At 41.6% G+C, this 20,150-nt stretch overlaps 1 protein-coding gene across 1 annotated transcript in view; it reads right to left on the bottom strand.

Moving 5' to 3' along the window:
- Positions 1 to 20,150, bottom strand: part of PTPRT (protein tyrosine phosphatase receptor type T) — a 439,432-nt gene that overhangs the window by 272,363 nt on the left and 146,919 nt on the right. Inside the window, exon 3 of the mRNA XM_041478701.1 lies at positions 2,726 to 2,997. Within this exon, the coding sequence (XP_041334635.1) occupies positions 2,726 to 2,997 (272 nt within the window). The remainder of the gene's footprint in view (positions 1 to 2,725; positions 2,998 to 20,150) is intronic.

Here is a 20,150-nt window from a genome sequence, read left to right as displayed (position 1 = left end):
TAACATTCCTTGCTATACATCAAAAAAACACCTTTCTGGCAGGCTCTAGTGCTGCCCTTGGTGCATTCTGGGACTGAGTTCATCCTTATGGCAAGCAGTAATTCAAGATTACACGTATTACCTTTCTCCAAGAACCATTAGAGCTTTTTCTCGCTACGCTGGAAAACATTTGCAGGCTGAAAATCCAAGTACAAGTAACTCCAGGGTAGACATGATAAATCTCCCCACGTTTCTGTCTCAGCTAAGTGCTTCTGCAGCCAGATGACTCCTATGACCCTTGCACAGAACTGCCAGACCTAAAACAACTTCTGGCAGCTGCTTTGGATACCAGTTTTCCACTAGCCACATCTCCAAAGTTCAAAGTACTTGAGAAAGCCTCAGACCAAGCCAGACAGCTTCAGATTTTTCTGCCTGGCTGAATTTTTGGTGCACATCCCAGTTCAGGATGGTGTGGTTTCTGTTCATTAGGAGGATAATTGACATTTTGCCTGATGCAGAGCTCAACATTTAGCGAAAATGTTGGTTTTGCATGATCTTTTCAAAATACAGAACAGGCTGTATGGGTTCTTGTGTGCAGAGAGTTCTCCAGGAATGCAATTTTGATTTAAAGCTGACAAAGAAACTGCAAGTGTGTGGGTGGTGATGCCCTGGCACAGGGTGCCCAGAGCAGCTGGGGCTGCCCCTGGATCCCTGGCAGTGCCCAAGGCCAGGCTGGATGGGGCTTGGAGCAACCTGGAAGCAACAGTGGAAGGTGTCCCTGCCATGGCAGGGGTGGAATGAGATGACCTTTGGAGTCCCTTCTAACCCAAGCCCTCCTAGGATTTTATTAAATAACACTGCAATGGCACATTCTAGATCATGAGTGTGAAAAGCAGGACACTTCTCAGGCAGCAACACACCCAAGTTTTGTCAACCTCCCACCTCTGGACTTACTTAGGCAGAAGCATTACTTTAGGCTGGCAAATACCAATAATTTTTCCTTTTCATTTTTTTCAAGCTTCAAGTTCTCTTTTTTCTTTTTATTTTTTCTTAAACCTAGCTTAAATGTAGAAACTCACAGGATTTCAGACCACCAACAAGGTGAATTATAAAACCAGAGGCTGAAATCAGTCTACTAGACCCCCATAATATCCAGGACAGATCTCAGATTTTAAAAGCTATGCTTAAGGAACAAAAATACAAGGATGACTAGAAGGAAACATCACTCTCACTCATCACAAATTTAAAAAGAAGCACCTTGCATTTTCTAGGCAGGAACTACTCCTGGGCAGGTACTGCTGCCTTCCAATCCATTCAGTTTTGTGCTTCAGTGGAAAATTCTTGTTTGATTTAAAGGATTCTTTTGCCCAAGAAAAGCAAACTTGACCTGCCAAAGTACTTGTAAAAGACCTAAGTGAGGCTCAGGAAGCCTCCTATTGATATATCTGAGAGCAGGATCCCTCTTAGTGTGAGATCTGACTGCCTTTTGCAGGTTTTTCAAGCACCGATTTTCTGGGTGAAAGATCATTTCTGTCATCTCTGTGGAGCACCAACGATGAAGCAAATTCTGCTTCATGCCCAGGATCACGTTAATATGAATGGAGTAGGAGCACTCCAGTGTGCCTTCAGAACAGTCACAAGTTGTGCACTGCCCTTAAAACACCATTTCCCACACATTTGCATCTTTTAATCCTTCCCTCTCGCCCGCCTGGTGCACTCTGTGGATTCTGCTGGTATCCACAACTCTTTCAGAGGCAGAACATTAAAGCTTCTTCCTCCAGCTCAGATTTTACAGACCTCCTACCCAGTTATTAGAAGCAAGAAAAAGAGAGGCTTTTCTACCTGCTGGCTTTTATACACAGACTATTTGCTGCCTTTTCATAGTTCCTTCTATACTGGTGCCTGTCTCACTCATGGCTTTTATTAGTATCACATGGACATCAAATCTCCTGCAAGGTTTAGGATGCAATTACCTCCCAGGCTTTTTTTTTTTTTTTTTTGGTGTGTGTCTTGAATATAAAACAAGACAAAAGTATCCTTCAACAAATAAAAAGCAGTATGTGAGTCCATTGTGTGCGAATTATCTAACTGAAATTAAAACAATGGCTGCAAAGTTGCCACATGAAGTTTGAAGCAGACAACTAATACGTCAGTGTAAAACTAATATAACCAAAAAATAGCATAGCCATTACATTCCTTGGCTTTATCCTTATCTAAAAAAAAATTGTCTTCTAACAGAATGAATAAAGCTGGGCTAGAAAGAGGAGGAGCTGAGGATCTAGTGAAGAATATCCACATATGATACTGTGGTACAAGAATTTATTAGTACCTTATGTCATTACACCCCTCATATGGGCACAAGATGCAAAGCCAAGTCAAAAAATATTCCTTCTTATGGAACCAACCAAGGTCCAAAAATAATCCAGGCAGATTTATGCAGAGTACAGATACATATCCAGAAAATGTTTTGTTTGCAGTCACACAGGGCCACGGAAAGTGTCAATACAAGTGGCAATTTCACCATGAACGAGTGGGTCTTGTCAATAATTGTCTCCCATCCATCAGTCCGTGGCCTGCCAACAACTAAAGAAAAAAAGTGAGGAGGAAAGAAATATGTCAAGCTGCTTATATATCCACTAGAGGTCAATTTATTCTGAGAGGAAAATTCAGGGAGGGAAGTGACGATTTTCAAAACTAACAATAGCCATCCAAAGGAGAGAGAGGGAAAAATATTACAAACCCCTACCTGGTAAAAATGTGGCCAGAAGGTGCTGATGGCCAGCTCTGCCTTCACCCAGCCTTCGGTCACCACTCCTGACACGTTCCAGATGGGGTTGCCCTGGGGGCCCCCGTTGACCTTGACGTAGACGTTGAGGGAGCCGGGGCTGGAGCGGTCGCGGCTGGACAGGTAATAGTGGAAGTCGATGCAGTGCGTGTCATTCTCCTTCAGCGTGGGCAGCAGCAGGTGAGCTTTCTGCCCCGATGCTCGCCCAGAGCTGTTCACCATCATGAAGGAGCCTGCAGATCAAAGGAAAAAGAGAATAAAGAGTGGGTTTGTTTGGATTTTTGGTGTAAACAGCTCTGTTTGAAAAGTCAGCGGGTCCCTTGCAAGCCACAGAGCAAACCATTCCTCTGAAGGAAGCAGCTGTTTGGTGCCAGCTGTTAGGGAGAGAAGGGATATTAAAATTGCAAGGTATATACACCATAGATTCAGGGCTAGCTAGAACCACTTTAATTAAATAACTTGCAAATCAAAATAGAAATGCTGGCTTGCCTGTATTATTTTATCACCTTGTGATCACACAGTCACTCTAAACAAAAGCACATTCCCAATTCAAGCGACAACCAGGTTCTCCTGCTGCACACCGTGCCCCAAAGGCACATTCAATACAAGCTAACAAGTGACAGGATGAGAGAAAGCAGCCTCAAGTTGCACCAGAGGAGGTTTAGATTGGGTATTAGGAAAAAATTCTTCATGGGAAGTGTTGGAAAGCACTGGAACAGACTGAGGAGTCACCATCCCTGGAAGTGTTCAAGTAATGTGTGTATGTGGTGCTTGAGGATGTGGTTTAGTGGTGAGCATGGTGTTGGGTTGATTGGTTGGATTTGATGATCTATAAAACTAATTTCCAACCTTAACAATTCTGTGATTCAACACAAAAACAACAGAGCGAGTCTCAGCTGATATTTGCCTGCATCAACTAACACCCTTCATTCCAGTCCATACCTGTGAACCCTGGCACCTGAATATTTGAAGGTCATATTAAGAAAACCCCAATTTTCAGAGCCCAACCAAGTGAGGGCTGTGGCCAGAACAGCAACATCTTTACTTGTAATAATGCAACAGGACAATAATTCTTGTGGGAGGGAAGTGTAGGCTGAATTTAGGGAGGGAAATGTATACTGAGGCAATTTATGAGTTTGTTAACCTGGAAGTCTGCATCATATTAACCGTGGCACTTGATGTTGAACTCGCATTTGGATTCATCAAGCAGTTATTTTATAGCACATTGTGTCTCCGCTCATCTCCTCACACATGCATCAAGGTGACAAATGTCAGCAATAAGGGAGAACACTATGAGAGTTATTTGATTCAGTTCTGGTTACAGGATCTCCTTCGTGTGGGTGCAGACACTCACACTCAGAAAGAACTAAAGAAAACACTGGGATGGGGCAGGGGGAATCTGTGTGTCAGCAGCCAGGCATGATAATTTTTAATCAAACACAGCCCTCTTGACACTTCTGGTTCTGATGCTACTGCCAAGCCACACTGCAGATGTGTTTGTCAGCTGGCCTCTTGCAGTTCACAGAAGATTGAGTTTGAAAAGCCCTGCCTTACTTCTGACCTATTGACTCTCCCTTTTCCTCACCATAGCATGTGACTCAGATGAGCCAGGCAAACATTTGGATCAATTCTGTGCAGTGAACAGTCATATATTATGAATTTATAACAGCTTCAAGCAACTTTCTCTTAGAAAATTTTTCCTCCTGTGTTTATATGATATATACTCATTTTGCAAAGGAGCAACAGGAGGCAGTCATCTTAAAAAAAAAAAAATTAAAAAAAAATTAATAAAGTTACTACACTACACTCTAAAGACCTTGGAAAATTCCAGGGCAATGCAAGTACAGCTGGGGAACAGGAAGAGACTCTAAGAAAATTTATAGGCAAGATGGTCCCTGGCAATGCTGCCTTTCAGTGGAAATTAAGGAAAAACAAAAAACAAAATGGTCCCAAGTCAAGAAATTCTAGATTTTCAGCAAGAACTTGGAGAAATGTTAGAGCTGAATCCAAACTTTCTGGTTTCTGTCTAAAAAGTAGGATCCTGATAAATGCCCATTGCTGATGTAACTCTGAACCCAGTCAACCATAACATCTTCTTCTTCAGCACGTACTGTATACACACTACTCTTAAAAGTCTACTCATATCAACTAAACTTTTGAGAAACTGAAATTTGGGTTCAGTTCCTATGAGCTAAGAACAGTTATTATCAGCAAGCACAGGTACCAGCAGGCCTGGAGAGGCAGCACGGGCTGTCAGCTGAGGCTGCAGGCTGGGATCCTGACACAGCCAGGCTTGGGCAGGCTGACTGTGACACCCAGATCACCAGGGCTGGAGCCCCTCTGCTCTGCAGCCAGGCTGAGAGAGCTGCGGGATTCACCTGGAGAAGAGAAGGTTCCAGAGAGACCTTAGAGCACCTTCCAGTGCCTAAAGGGTCTCCAGGAGAGTGGAGAGGGACTTGGGACAAGAGATGGAGGGACAGGATAAGAAGGAATGGGTTTAAGCTGAAGGAGGGGAGATTTAGATTGGAAACTGGGAAGGAATTTTTCCCTGTGAGGGTGCTGAGACCCTGGCACAGGGTGCCCAGAGCAGCTGTGGCTGCCTCTGGATCCCTGGCAGTGCCCAAGGCCAGGTTGGACAGGGCTGGGAGCAACCCGGGATAGTGGAAGGTGCCCCTGGCCATGGCCGAGGTGGGACTGAATTGGCTTTAAGGTACCTCCCAACTCAACCCATTGTGGGATTCCAGGATCTCTGTCAGTACAGAGTTGCAAGAACCACTCTTCTGCAGAGAATTTGGGAGGGAAGACACTGCGAAACCACTGAGTAAGGGTGGCAGGGTCTGGAGGAGCGCAGCAGCTGCTGTGAAAGGCTCTGCCTGAGGCATTTCAGAGCCACTGGAGTACAGTGAAGACAAGTTCTCCATGTGGCAGATCCCACCCTGGAGGAGGCAGGTGCAGCTCAGAATCACTCCAGGAACAGCAAAGCTCCTGTGCATTTCCAAGGTTTTTGACCAAGTGCCTCCCACACTGGGGAGGCAGCCAGGAAAAGGGATTTTTACACCATAATTGATTGCACAGCACCTGGCAGAGCATTCCACTTCTGGCCATGCCTCTCAACTTTTCTCTTTTTAATTTGGATAGTATGGAAATTATCCTGCCCTAAAGAACTGCTCTGATCTGTGCTGTGTCTAACACATGCAGCCCTGAACTGAACTGGGGGAGGTAAATGCTTCAATGACAGCAAAAGTTAGGGAGTATTTCACTTCTACAGATCCATATATAAAAATAACAAGCATTCCTCTGGGAGAAAAAACATCAGCTTTTATAAAAAGTTCCAAGCAATAATTACAATTTTATTTTTCACCACCCGCAAAATAATGAATCACAAGCTATTCATGGCCTTTTGTGCAACTTCTGACAGTTCTGGGGAGAGTGGGGAGTGTTGGTGACAACACCAACAAGAATAATACCCATCCACCAAAAAGCACTTATCAAAATAATTAGTCTTAATTTCTAAAAAAATAGCCTTGCAAACAATTGTCATGGATAAATTACTGCCACCTTCCTATTTATAACATATGATTTTGTTTAATACAATGTGTGTAGAGATACAGGGGGAAATCCTATAAGAAACACAACTTTCTCAGGAAAAGTCCTGATAAGAGGCATTATTTTATGACAGTGGAAAAGATGAAAAATATCCACTTACAGAGCCATCTCTGCCAGAGAAAAGAACTCACACCTTGTTTGAAGGGATTTGTTCCCTAGGAACTCTACCACAGTCCTTTCTTGCTGCAGAGCCTTGGAGTGGCAGCTTCTCCACAAACCCTTCCCTGGGATACCCTGGGCACAGCTCACCCCACAGGATCCAGAGAAACACCTCAAGCCTGGCCATCCTAGGAGCTGAAAACTTGTAATTCCATCAAGGTAATCACTGATATAAATTATATAGAAATATTAAATACATATATTTTTATATATAGATCTACATTATAAATACATAAATCTAACAACATTTAATATGAAATACAATTGTGAATAAACAATACCCTATATCCTATAAGTTGGCCCCAAATAAACACTTTTTTTTTTTTTTTTTCTTTCACAATGTGAACTTGAACAGGTATCCTGTCCTCCAGGACCTTCACAAAGTTGCTCTGCATGCTCCACGATCAACAGATGAGATCCACTGTCCTGTTACAAATTTCCAAATTTGTCTATGGAACTTGTGTGGGCAAGATCCATCACTTAGGAGTAGGTGAGAGATCATGAAAACAACTCCCACCAGGAGAAAATAAACAAAAGACAAGCCAGCCTTTTAAAGACAAATGTGGTTTTCCTCATTATCCTTAATGAAAATTGGCATATTGTGATTTAGGGTCTGACAGCCTCCTTTAGGCTGAGCACAGAGCTGAAGCTGATGGGACTTATTCTCAATTTATAGGCCTATATGTGCAAATAAAAGAGATGCAATCTGGTCTGGCACCAACAAATCACTTGTCACAGTCTCCACTCATACAAAGGACTAAGGAATGAATTAACATGTCACAAATGGAAATTATTGACTAATAGATGACTGAAAGCCTCCTGAATGTCTCCAGGCAAGAATATGAATAAAACAAAAGGTATCTTGGAGAAACTCTTGTTCAGACTGTTGCATATCCAATTGGGGGAAAAAAGAAACAAAAATATCATTGAGTTTCATTGTTTTGTTTACTTCCTCACAAAAGTTCAAGTTTCCAAGTCTACACGAAACTGAAAAAAATGGAATTTGGAGGAAAAAATTATCTATGCTGGATAAAAGTTCTTTTTTATGTTTATTTGACAGAAAAGCATAAGCTCATTCAAGCAAATTGAACATAAGGTCAATTAAACATGGTGTTCTTGGATCAACAGGTTAAATTAATTGATATCTTGCTGGTTTTACCCTGACTATGTAAAAATGAATGTGTTATGCTCAGATCAGTCAGAAGCAAGAAAGATGGGGAGACTGTAAATAAATTCATTTTCAAAAATCCTTTCCAACGGCAGGAACATAAAACGCCACTCTCTCCTAGTTATTAAACATACCACTGAAAATTGGGGAATTAAACCATGAAGTGCTCTCTAGCTGGCCATAAATTTCAATTTTTCCCCTGCTTGGTGGATAATGATGCCTTGATAAGCGTCCTATTATTGATGCATCTGCAGCACAGCTCCTGTTCCCGGAGCCGAAACGCCGCTCTGCAGCAGATGGTGGCTATTGTGTTTACACATCAGCACTTTATGTTTGCCTTCTCTCACGTCTGCAGTAAAGAGAAGGCCGTAATTGAGTTTTTAATGGCTTTGCACATTGTTCATTAAGTTTACACGAGTGTGCTCTGACGAATGACAGCTGAAGGAACGAGGCACCGAGGAGCCGCCGGCAGCGCCCGGCAGACCTTGGCTGGTGCTGCCTCACTGCTGGCTTTGAAGAGCTGAGCTGCTTCAAAAGTCAAATTACAGCAACCAGGAAAGACTTGAAAAAGAAGCTGTCAAAACGCTCTGCTGCAAAATGAGTCTTCTAAAAGCCTGAGCACCAAACCCAGGTGTACGGTGTTGTTTTAAAGAGCAGATTCTTCCTGACATAAAGATGCAGGTTTCCAGCAGGTGCACCAGCCTGTTTTCAGACACAGTTGTGTTTATTGTCCTAAGTTGTTTATTGCCAAAGAGGAACACTATCTCCCAGAAAGTGAGTCTGACACCTGTCCTTGTTAAGGCAGAGCAAAGCAACACGGGATAATCTGGGCTGAAGGGGCCTCAGGCCAAGCCCCTGCTCAAAGCAGGATCAGCCCTGAGCTTACCACTGAGTCTTCCACACCTCCCCGGAGGACTGCCCGTCCCCTCTGCTTGACTACCCTCATATTTTTTCCCTTTTATTCAGTCCAAAACCTCTCATTTCCAGTTAGATCCTTTGTCTCTCATCCTCCCGGCACCTGCTGTGGTACAAACTAACTTATTACTCCTGATCCCGTCCTGGCAGGAAAGGATTTGTGAGGTGAGGCTTTGCTTTGCAGGAGTGCTCTGACCTTTTCCCAGTGTTCCATTCCCAGGGGACAGGACTAGGGTCACTTCAGTACCTCATACACTGAGACAGAGCATGGGATCCTTTCCCTTTATCCATCCCTTTATCACAGGGATGGCTGCAGAAGCACAGATCAGAGTAAGGGGTCTCTCTGAACTATCTTCAAGTCACTCTGAAGGCCAGAGAACAGACACTGAACACTACATATGTTAAGAATGACAAAATATGTTTGTGGACAATATAACAAGAAGTCCACAGTTGGTGGACCACAGTTGTGGACCAACACCTCCACAGTTGGTTTCCAGCAGTGGCAAAGCAGCCACTTGAAGCAGAATATAAGAATTCTTCACAGGGTGCTGTGAAGCAGAATTTACCATTCCAGTCTTCTGACAATCAGTAATATAAATATTTTTTTGAAGTCAAAAGCTGCATTAACCCCATTTATTGGTTAGCCACAGAATGATCTTTCACCATTTTTGTTGAGTCAAGAATAAGACTCTGTCAATGAGCTCTGGAGTTTGATTATACATTGTGCTGGGGAAAATAAATGAATATTTCCATTCACTTTAAGATTCTGTCACTTAATTTGTAGTTCTTATTTTATGAAATTTATGATTACCTACCTACCTACACTTTCCACATTTTTACATCCATTTTTGTGTATAACACTGGAAAAAGGCTCAGAAATCTCTTCCCCTCACTGATGTACTACAGACAGCAGCATTTGTACAAACCCAGAAATTCTAAATCTCATAAGCACATCCCTTTTCCATGTATTAGGGCAAAATCAGGCCCATGGGGTTTAATTCTTAAATGTGAGTCATACTGAATTAATTTAGCTATGAAATTGTTTGATTCGCTGATAAATATGAATATAAATGGCAAGTTAAGCTCAGTATCATTCATGAGGACAATTCATTCACTTGGGAAATTGTTGGATAATAGAAAAGAATTTTTTAAAGAGACAGTCTACTGTTTGTAAAAAGTTTTTCTTCTGGAAATTAATGTTATGAAAAGAATTATGATTTGGGGGGATTTTTGTAAGAAAAATCTTCTCAGAACGAGACTGATCTCATATTACCTCAAATATTTGCTGCAGATATTTAAAGTAAAGATTGTGACATAAACACTTTCCCAGTCCTCGCTGAGAGAAGTGTGTGCAAAAGTGGGTCTGCTTTGCCATTTCCAAAAGGCCTTGGGAGCAGAGAAGCTTGCAGTGCCTTTGCTTTATACATAAAACCAAATAATTGTGGGACTATGCTCAGAATTAGGAAAAGCTGGTTTCCCATAGGTCCATAACTGCCAGCTGCAGACTTTTCCACTGATCCCACAGCCTGAGCCATGCATGACTGCTGCATTTCAGTGCGTATCCAGACATGCTGCCCATAAAACACGAGGGCTTTGTATCAAACTACCCTCCTCTTGCAAATGCTGTCCAAAGCCTGAGTCATGGTGACCCACAGACATGGAAAGATGCTCACAACCCAGAATTGATGCCTTATGTAGAATCTGAAAAATATAAAAGCTAAAACCTGAGGCATCAGAATTGTCTCCAGCCAAGTGGCAGCCTCCATTTATGCCCCGCTGAAGTTAATGCTGAAGAAAGGAACATCTACTGCAGAGGCTTCGCCAGCCTGGATGGGGAAGATTAAACTACCCCTGACAGAAGAAACAAGAAAAAACTACATCATGAATTACAAAGAAAAAAAAAATCACATTTTAATGACTTTCTGGTGGTTCAGAGTCACCAAACCCTCTTCAACTACAAAATCCATATGGGAGGTGATCAAGTGACAAATAAGCCAACAAATGCCTAATTAGCAGAGGGCTTTAAGGGGGATAATGGGATTTCTGCAAGAGGCTGTGAAGCAGGGACTTGGGAAGGACTCCATTTGTTAATGGAATACTCTTTTAACCTTGCAAGATTATTTAAATCAATAATAAAAATAGCTGCTTCTGTTGTTAAAAGCATTCTTCCAGCAGTGTAACATTTTGTGCAACTTTTGGTCACATTATGTCCTTGAGAAGGACAGCAAATGACACAGACTGAGAGATTTGCAATAGAAAGATAAAATTCAGGGTTCAGGTTCTGACTTCATCATTTCCTCAGTGACACAGGTTTTTATTCTTTATTGGCCTGAAGAAACTGAAACATGAAGACAGAATTCTTAAGAATAGCAATGAAAAGCAGCACTTGGGAGAGCAAGTGTCCAACACAAAAGAGACAAGAGGATATTTTTAAGCATGGGAGGGACTTATTGCCTCAGTTTTTCACCAAGACATGATCTAGAAGTGCAAGAAAACTGACTGTAACACCTCAGAAGTGTCAAGGCAGAAAAATGAATTAATAGCTCTTTCTCTATTGAGCCTCACCTCAGCTACAGGCCAGAGTGGTCTCCAATAGTCTGTAGTCAATACAGAAACCTGTTGGATCCAGTGTGGAAAATCAGCTCAAAAAAATGAATTCTCATTGCTGTGGACACAAACACAGCAATGATACTTCACTGCACTTCCAGACATTTGTTGTAAAGACATTTGTTGAGTCAGTGAGATCCTGAAGGCATTGACATCGAACATTTCTAGTCTATAACGAGCACTGCACAGCTTATCACAAAGATTCATGACAACATTTCTCACTTCAGTGGTGCAAGGTGATCCAGCATGGCTTTCCACCTGCATCTCTAGAGCACAGTCATTTCCTCCTTAAAAATCACCATGGAGAGATGTAGCTAGAACAGCATCAGAACTCCAATCACATTTTCCTCTCCACCAACAAACTCACATTTTATTTACAACACAAATCATTGGCCATGAGAATTCAGGAGAACACCTTTGCTCTACAGCTACAGCCGTGTGGCAGCTCTTCTGTGTATCAAAGAATCCCAGAATGATTTGGGTTGGAAGGAGCCTTAAAAACATTTAATTCCACATTCTGGCTGTGGTCAGGGACCCCTTCCACTATTCCAGGTTGCTCCAAGCTCCATCCATCCTGGTCTTGGACACTTCCAGGGTTGGGGTGTCCCCATGCACAATGTACCTCATGCTTCTCTCTAGAGTCCACTGCTATTTCTAGAACTTTTTTCCCACATTTTATAAACTTTTTTTTTTAATAAAACCCAATCGCCACAGCTGAGAGTCTTGGTTCACTGAGAAGCAAAAACTTATGTGTGCTGTAGAATTAGAAACAATTCTATAAATCTCAGCAGTGAAAAACCTTTTTAATAGACTCATTGCCAGCATTCACTGTTGCTAAGGTCACTGCAGTAGTTTCCTTCAACAGTGTCCTTATTCTATTATTTGTAAACATGGTATAAATTGTTTGGCAGTGATATTTTAAAAAAGAGTCCATTAACAATGGAGTTACACCAGTCTATCGGGTGATGGCATTTGTAACAAAACCATACAATTTGCTGCAAAGAATAGTCAAGAATTCTCTGCAAATTTAATTTTGTTATGTGATTATCTTTCAAAACTGATGAAAATGTATACTAAACCTTGCAAACAGAAGGGGTTTATTTGTTTTTCATTTCCAGCAGCCTGACAACTATTTATCCTACCAATCACTAGCTTACCACTTCGGTAAAGTATAGGCAATTGATTAAAACATGTAATAATGTTTATGTAATTAAATGGGCAAATAAAAAAATAGAGGTAATAGCCATTATCCAACATAATGTCTTCATTTAATGGCACAAAAATTCATGTTCTTCACACCCAAGAGCTTTATTGCAGCTGAACCTTGAAAGTGAAGTCCCAGAGACCTTGTGGGGACGTGAGTCACAACCTCTGCTCGAAGGCTCTCCCACAGGTGCTGCTGAAGAAAGCTCAGGATTCAGCAGAATTCAGCATCCCTTCCTCACCTGATTTAACCTGGGGCATAACCTGCTGCCAAATGCACCTCTCTCTCTCAATACTAACAGGAGAGGAGTTCAGAGGAAATGGTCAGTGCTTTTTGAGCAAGTAATTGCTACTCATTCTGTGTGCCTCAGCTTTGTATTCAAACACAGTGCTTATTTTAAAAAGTAAATTCTGTACCCTGTCAAAACCCTATGGTTAAAAATAAAAATCTCTCCAACCAGGTGGATACAGATAGAAAGAACACATGTTTTAGGTTGGTGATTACAAGCAACTGAATAATTAAATCACTGCATCTCAGCCACTGCAACATCAGCTCTCCTTGGAGGGGGCAGCAAGCCAAGAAAGTCTGTTGTTTCCCAGTGCAAAACCTCTCTCCAGAAACCTGGAGGACCTGATATGCTTAAATGTACATGACATGCACAAAATTTGGATTAAAAAGTCAGGCTTCCAGTGCTCTCTATCCCATGAAGATCTCATTTATGTAATGGTAAAAGACTCAAAAAACAACTTCTAACAACACATCGTTATCTTCATAGACTGTTCTGCATCACCCAGACCCAGTGGCTGATCAATTAAGCCATTACAAATTTAACAACAGTCTTTTGCCAGGGCAGCCTTTGTTCTCAACTTTTATTTTGTGTTGATCTTATTTTCCAACTGTTTTTTTTTCTCTGAACACAAATTTTTATTTTTGCCTAATCCACTCCCCTAACAACATTTTAAAAGATGAAGGACACATTACAAACTCCACTGTGTCTCCTTCTCCCTCGCCAAAGATGCAGCAGCTGTTGGCTGCAGCCTCATTTGTGAGAGGTGCATGGATGAATGGTTCTAGGTTCACAACAAAGAATTACGATTATAATAATAATTCATAATTGAATTTATTTAATTTGGCTACTCTGAAGCTGCTGAGGTTGAATGCTCTCAGGTGGTTACCCTGGTGTTGTTCAAGGTTCTCAGGCTCCAGTCTACTGTGTCTAAAAAAAGTCTCTGTGTCTCCAAAGCCTCACCAGGCCATCAGCTGAGACAGCTCTACCCAGAGCTTCCTGCTCATGGCAAGTTAATAAACTGTGCTTATCTTTGTGCTGCTGTGGTTAATTAAAACTGACATCAAATCTAAATTGCTGGGCCAGTTGGACCCTAAAGGTTGAACCAACAAGGGCTTTGTGGAAACCACTCTTGAATTGCCTTTGGCATCAGCCAGGCAGCTGCCAGAAGTATTTTGGGGCAAACATCACTTTCCTGGGCAGCACTAAGCTCCACAGCTCAGGCACATATTTTTTTCAATACATCGAGCTCTCTGTTTGCTTAATCATTAAAGACAAATAGCTAAATATATTTTATTACATAATTCTAGAGTATTAGCAGCGGTTTCCATGTCAGCCAGAATTAAATGTCTCATTAGCAGGCATGCAGCTCCATTGCCAGCCAACATTTATGTTCTCTGCAACTCGGCTAACATTTCCATATGTTTTGTATATGCAACATTTTCTAGGAAACTGCAGAGGGATTATTACCTTTTCTATTTGTGACAGAAAGCACATATTAAATGTAATGCCAAAAGGCAACCAGAGCAAATGATGTCTGAAAAGAAATTGTGTCTTCAATTTTACATAACTCTGCTCCAACCATATGGTCACTTCTGTGTACATCTAAGAAATCAACACTACAGCTCCAAACTCAGAATATGTTAAAGGTCAAAGGCTGAGCTATTTTTGCACCAAATGTTCAACTTTGATGAGCTCAGTTTCTGAGCACTGGGTGCTGCTGAAGTCACTGCTGCTATTCTGGGAGAGCCGCAGCACAGCCAAGGATGGAATTTGGCAGAGTGGGTCCAAAAATAATTAAGGCCATCTCACAAGCCACCACAGAGGATGGCAGCACTACAATTTCTCAAAAGGAGCAGCTCCAAAGTGCCAAAGCAGAGGCTGGTGCAGGCCCCAGTGAGGGCGTGCTGGCACCGGGGCAAGGAGGCACGGCCAGCCCACGGCTTTCCCAGCTGTGATCACCAGCATTTGCTCATTCCCATGGGAACTAAATTACACCAGATTTTTCTTCTAAACTCAGTGTTTGTTTGCTTATCTTAACTCCTGTTAGAACTGCAGCAACCTAAACAGGGGGGCTGCTACCAGCACCCTCTTTTCCAGGGGATTGTACCATCTGGGGGGACATTGTCCTGCTGAATGTTTCTGACTTATATTTCAAAAAAAGAGAAAAGGAAATGCCAGCTTGAAGCAGTTCAGTTGCCCACAGTGCCTGGTCCTGGTGTTCAGAGAAGGTGCCTAAGTCTCTGTGATAACAGACTAATTTAATCCAAATAGCATCTATTTCTGCATCAAATGATTAATTTGATGACTGGTTCACACCACAACACAGTATTTGTGCTTAAAGAGATCTGAAAACACACAGTTATAATTAAAGATTATTAAACTATATCCATCATTACACCAAAGTCTAATCATTATTTAAGGGAACATCTGATAGTACTGAAACTTGACAACTATTTTTGCTCAAATAACTTGACTCAAATAACTTGTCTTTAAGTAACAAAGCATCTTTTGAGTAGCTGGAAACATGCTGCCTTTGAGCCACTGTATACATGCCCCTGTTTTAATCAAATAGCCTCAGTACACTTAAAGGACACATAATTTGCAATATTTTATCATGTTTCACTTCTTGGTCTTTTTGATATTAGGCAGAAACAGGATTACCAGTATCTACAAAGGCTGTTAGTCCCATGTGCTTTTTGAGCTGGTTGCCTGTGTAAACATTGTTTACTAAATTGCCCAAAAGTACAGAGAGATTTATTTCCCGTGGACTGCAGTTCATTTAGAAATAAACAGTGTTATGTGCATGTTGTTAAATTTTTATTAGAAATTAATGGTATCTACTGAATCACATTTTCTGGTCCAAATTTTCCTGCTGAAAACCAACAGGGCAGGATACTACCAGAGCTATTCTGAGCTCTGCAGGCCATGGCAGATGGACTTGATACCACTGCTTGGATGGGAGCTTCAGATATTGTAACTGCTGAGTTCCTTGATCCATCTAAATCCACCTTTTTCCCGAGGTTCCTGCCACAGCAGAATGATTGGTTCAGATGGCCAGGAATACATTGAGTTTGTAGAGTAAGCAGAGTTCATAGTGTTCGTCAAAAATCACAAGTCCTTTATGAGAAACTGCCCCCAGCCTACCCAAAGCTGATGAGCTGTTAGCTTGTCTCAACTTCCTCACAGCTCCCCACACCTTTTTCTCTCAGTGCTACTCCACTTATCCAATTGTCCATATTTTCTCACAGAATGAAATTTAATGCATTATTGGGAAGGACATTTGGGCCATCAGTTGTGAACCCTCTGACACGTTTGACTATTTGCTGTCTGCACTCACCTTCAAAACCCACAGGGACTTTTGTTTCCCCCTGAGGAGTACTTTAGATAATAAACTCTGAAAGGCATTTCAAAAGCTCTGAAATAAATCCAGTTTAAATCCATGTGCCACTGGCACAGTAATTTCTGTACAATAAAATGTCTGAGTTTTCCTCTGCAAAGGTTCTGGTGGTGAGTCTGCCATGCTGAACCCACCTTAAATGGATTCATCTTTGTATTATTGTTTTAAACATTTTCCCTCCAACCTTCCTGGAATCATCCCCATTTTCTCTTCTTCAAAGAAAAAATTCCCACTGCTTTTCTATTTACTGGTCAATTAAACAGCTATGAAAGAAATACATCAGCAAAGCAGCCACTTCACTCCAAAATCTCCTCAGATGATCCAAGACTTGTTGTTCCTCACCACAATCATAACCAGTCATTTGCCCAACACTTGCTCGGTCTGACATCCACCAGAAAGGTCCATAAAAAGACACAGTAATTTCTAGAATTAACACTAGTGCAAAGTAATCATTTGGAGCCTCTGAAGTGTGCATTTTTCTCTAAGTGAAGCAGCTAATTACTGCTATTCTCACTGACTCACCAGTTCCCATTTCCTGCAACTAGGAGATTTAAATAAACCTAGAATCTCCTATTCTTATTCTGAGCTTCTCTCTTCACCCCAGTTTCAAGTCCCTACACTACAGCTTGAAATTATTCTTAGTAGACTCCTTTTCATTTTGGGGACTGAAATGCCATTTTTATCCGCAAAGTTTACATTTATTTGAAAGGCTGAGAGATTTGGGGCTACTCAGCCCGGAGAAGAAAAGGCCCTGGGTAGACCTTAGAGCCCCTTCCAGAAGCTGAAGGGGCTCCAGAAGAGCTGCAGAGGGACTTGTGAAAAGGACCTGGAGTGACAGGACAAGGGGAAATAGTTTTAAACTGTCAGAGGGCAGGGCTAGATGGGATTTTAGAAGGAAATTCCTCCCTAGAAGAGTGGGGAGGCCCTGGCACAGGGTGCCCAGAGCAGCTGTGGCTGCCCCTGGATCCCTGGCAGTGCCCAAGGCCAGGCTGGACAGGGCTTGGAGCAGCCTGGGACAGTGGAAGGATTCCCTGCCCCTGGTAAGGGGTGGAACGAGATCTCTGGGGTCTCTTCCAGCCCAAACCAACCCAAGCACCGTGATTCTGTGTTTGAAACACATCCAGATCCACACTACAGCTGGCAGTAGTTTCCTGTGTACAGGATCATCTTAATTCTTCCACTGGAAGCAATGGCAAGATCTGCACGCACTTCAGTAAAAAAGCAGCTCTCTGACACACTTTCAATTCATTAATTCTATTAATCAAAATTGCTGTAATTTAAGCAGGTGTAAAACATTTGGGGGGATTACACATTTTGCTCATTAACAGACAAAGAATACTGGGAGATGTTCTTGGCATAAATAGGAATAAAAGCTAAAATTCTAAATTAAACATCTTGGAACAATACAAAACATTGAGGCTTGACTGGATGTTAGGCAATTACAGCAGAGCATTTCAGATGGCCAAGAGGTAAAGTAGAAACTTCTGTCGTGTTTTAGAACCTGAATGCAGCTTCAGTACTGGCAGGACTTCAAAAGGGAACAGAGATTTTTCCACAGGCAAGGCTTATCCTACAATTCCGACACTTTGCAGTTGAAACAGGTTGTAAACACCTTGAGTAGAAGGAACTCAAATTAAAACACACTTGAGCAGTTCTCTGGGGTTCTGATCCTGCTCTAAATGACCCAGACAAATGAACCTCCCCCTGAGCTCAGCATGATCAGCATCAGTGCCAAATTATTAACAAGCATTTTCTCAGTAGATTATCTATCCCTGAAAAATAATTACCCCTCACAGCCTTGCAAACAAACAAGCCATTTATGTAGGATTTACACTGAGTTAGCTCACAAATTCCTACACACAGCCTGACCTTCTAAGCATGCAGACACAGTTAAGCTTGCAGTTTTCTCATTAATCTCTGCTACACAAATCTAATCCAGGATCATATTCCTACTCCTCCCAGCTTAATATATCAAATTCTACCCTTACTGAAGAGATGTATTCTAGACAGTTCCAAGCATCAACATTGTTCTGATATGGATTTGGGGCTGGAGATATTCCCAACATCCACATCCTGCTCATTTTTAGAACCTGGTTTAAACAGTTCTAGCAAACCAGGATGATTTTCATTCAGCTTTTCACTCTAAATTCCAACTGAGTTGAAGGAATAGAATTTGGATGTCAGACTCCACATACAGACACACAAACACACACCCTAGATTCCTGTCAGCCTCTGGACATGAGTTTTTAATCCACTGACAATAATAGTGTAATTCAGGATGTACATTAGATTTACCCAAACCATACACAGTGTGACAGATATTCACTGTGCTTCTGCCACTAGAAATGCCACTTGGTGTCACTTATTCCTTTTGTTGTCTTGACAATACCACACCAAGCATTAAAGAGATGCCTGGCTTGAGAGGAAATTCAGCAATATCTCTTGATAAACATGTGTGTGTCTGCATGTCATAGTTACAAGTTGCTGATATTTCCCTGAAGTGATTAAAGCTTTCAGATCTCTTCACACAAGAAAACTACCCTAGTAGCTTTATCTTTTACAGATACATCCCCAAATCTTCAAAGTATTTGTCAAGTAAGTGTTCAGAACTCTTTTCTGATCTGTGCAGAATACAGGTAGCATGAGAATCAGCAGGATACTTCAACCTAAACCATCTTGGTTTAGGAAGGCAACTCCAAAAGAACACTGAGTGCCCCTGCTGTCTTTCAGATTGCACTCAACCAGAGAGATGTGGTGAAAAAAAAATCATAGGAGAAATAAGAAAACATCTTCAAATGCATAATGAATTGGATCTCTTCCTCCAACAGTTCAATGTAAAACAGATAATTACAAAATCTTCTTTATTAACATTACTTAAGCTTGCAACACAGTCCAAAAACTAGGCAGTTAAAAATGCAGCGGTGTTAACAGCAAAAACCTGGGACAGATCTTTTACAGTTCCCATTCCAGAGGACCCTTCCACAGATTGGCTGCTACTGGTGTTACACATCCTCCATGCACAGAGCTAGAATGACACTCCACTCAAAGATTAAACCCTAATAAAGAGTAAATTAGGAAGTTTCTACTCCTGAAAAACAACTGCTGAAATGATCTCCATATTTATCACAGAATCACAGAAGAGTTTGGGTTGGAAAGGACTTTAAGGATCATCTAATTCCAACCTCCTTGGCCATGACAGGTTGGCAGCAGCAGTTTGTGCCTTGGAGATTCTGCTGACACACCATCAGAGTAACCTGCAGAAGTTTCTCATTACTTTGTCATTCACAGAGATCATTGCCATAATAAATTCACTGTGAGAAATAACCTAATGAAACCTAGAATATTTCCCTTTATGGTATTGCCAGGATAATTGATTTGTCAGGAGCAATGATATCAGATCCTGGACAACTTGAGTAGTTTTCAAGCTACCAACATTTCTCAAAAAAAAAACCCAAAAAAGCAAGGGGATTTAGCTTGCCTCCTCTTGTTTTTTGATAAAGTACTGAGATGCACTGATGCTTCAAGTTTGGCATCTTAATTGTGTCAGTGATCTGTGATAACTCAGAGGATGGTGATGTTGTAACCACACATGAAGGGCTCAGTGGTGCTCCACACATAGAATTGTTCCCTTCCCAACTCTAGAAAGATGCAATATTAAAACACACACTTTAAAAAAAAAAATAAAACAGTATACACATATAAAGACAGTTCACTTAATGCTCTGCTCAAACCAGTTCTGCACACACCATTTTCAGTGGCTGAGTAAGAAATGTACCTGAGATGAAACACTTCAGACTGGGATGCAAATGTAGAAACTACCTGTGGAAAAACAAAGCTCCTTTCCATTTGTTCAGTGCTCTCTAGCACAGAGCCCCGTGATGTGAGGCACCAGAGGAACCGAGATTGAGCAGTCCTACCACCTGGCAATTGCTTTGCAGACTTGCCTAGTTATGCTAGAAGGAAGAATCCAATTTCCAAATCTCCAGGCAGTCCATTTAAAACACACCTTTCCATTTGGAACACGTACCACTTGCAGCTTGT

The sequence above is a fragment of the Pyrgilauda ruficollis genome, unplaced genomic scaffold, assembly GCF_017590135.1.
Source record: "Pyrgilauda ruficollis isolate IOZ18807 unplaced genomic scaffold, ASM1759013v1 scaffold46, whole genome shotgun sequence".
Lineage (NCBI taxonomy): Eukaryota > Metazoa > Chordata > Aves > Passeriformes > Passeridae > Pyrgilauda > Pyrgilauda ruficollis.
Note: the sequence above shows the minus strand (reverse complement) of the source record. Positions and strands in the feature narration are given on the sequence as shown.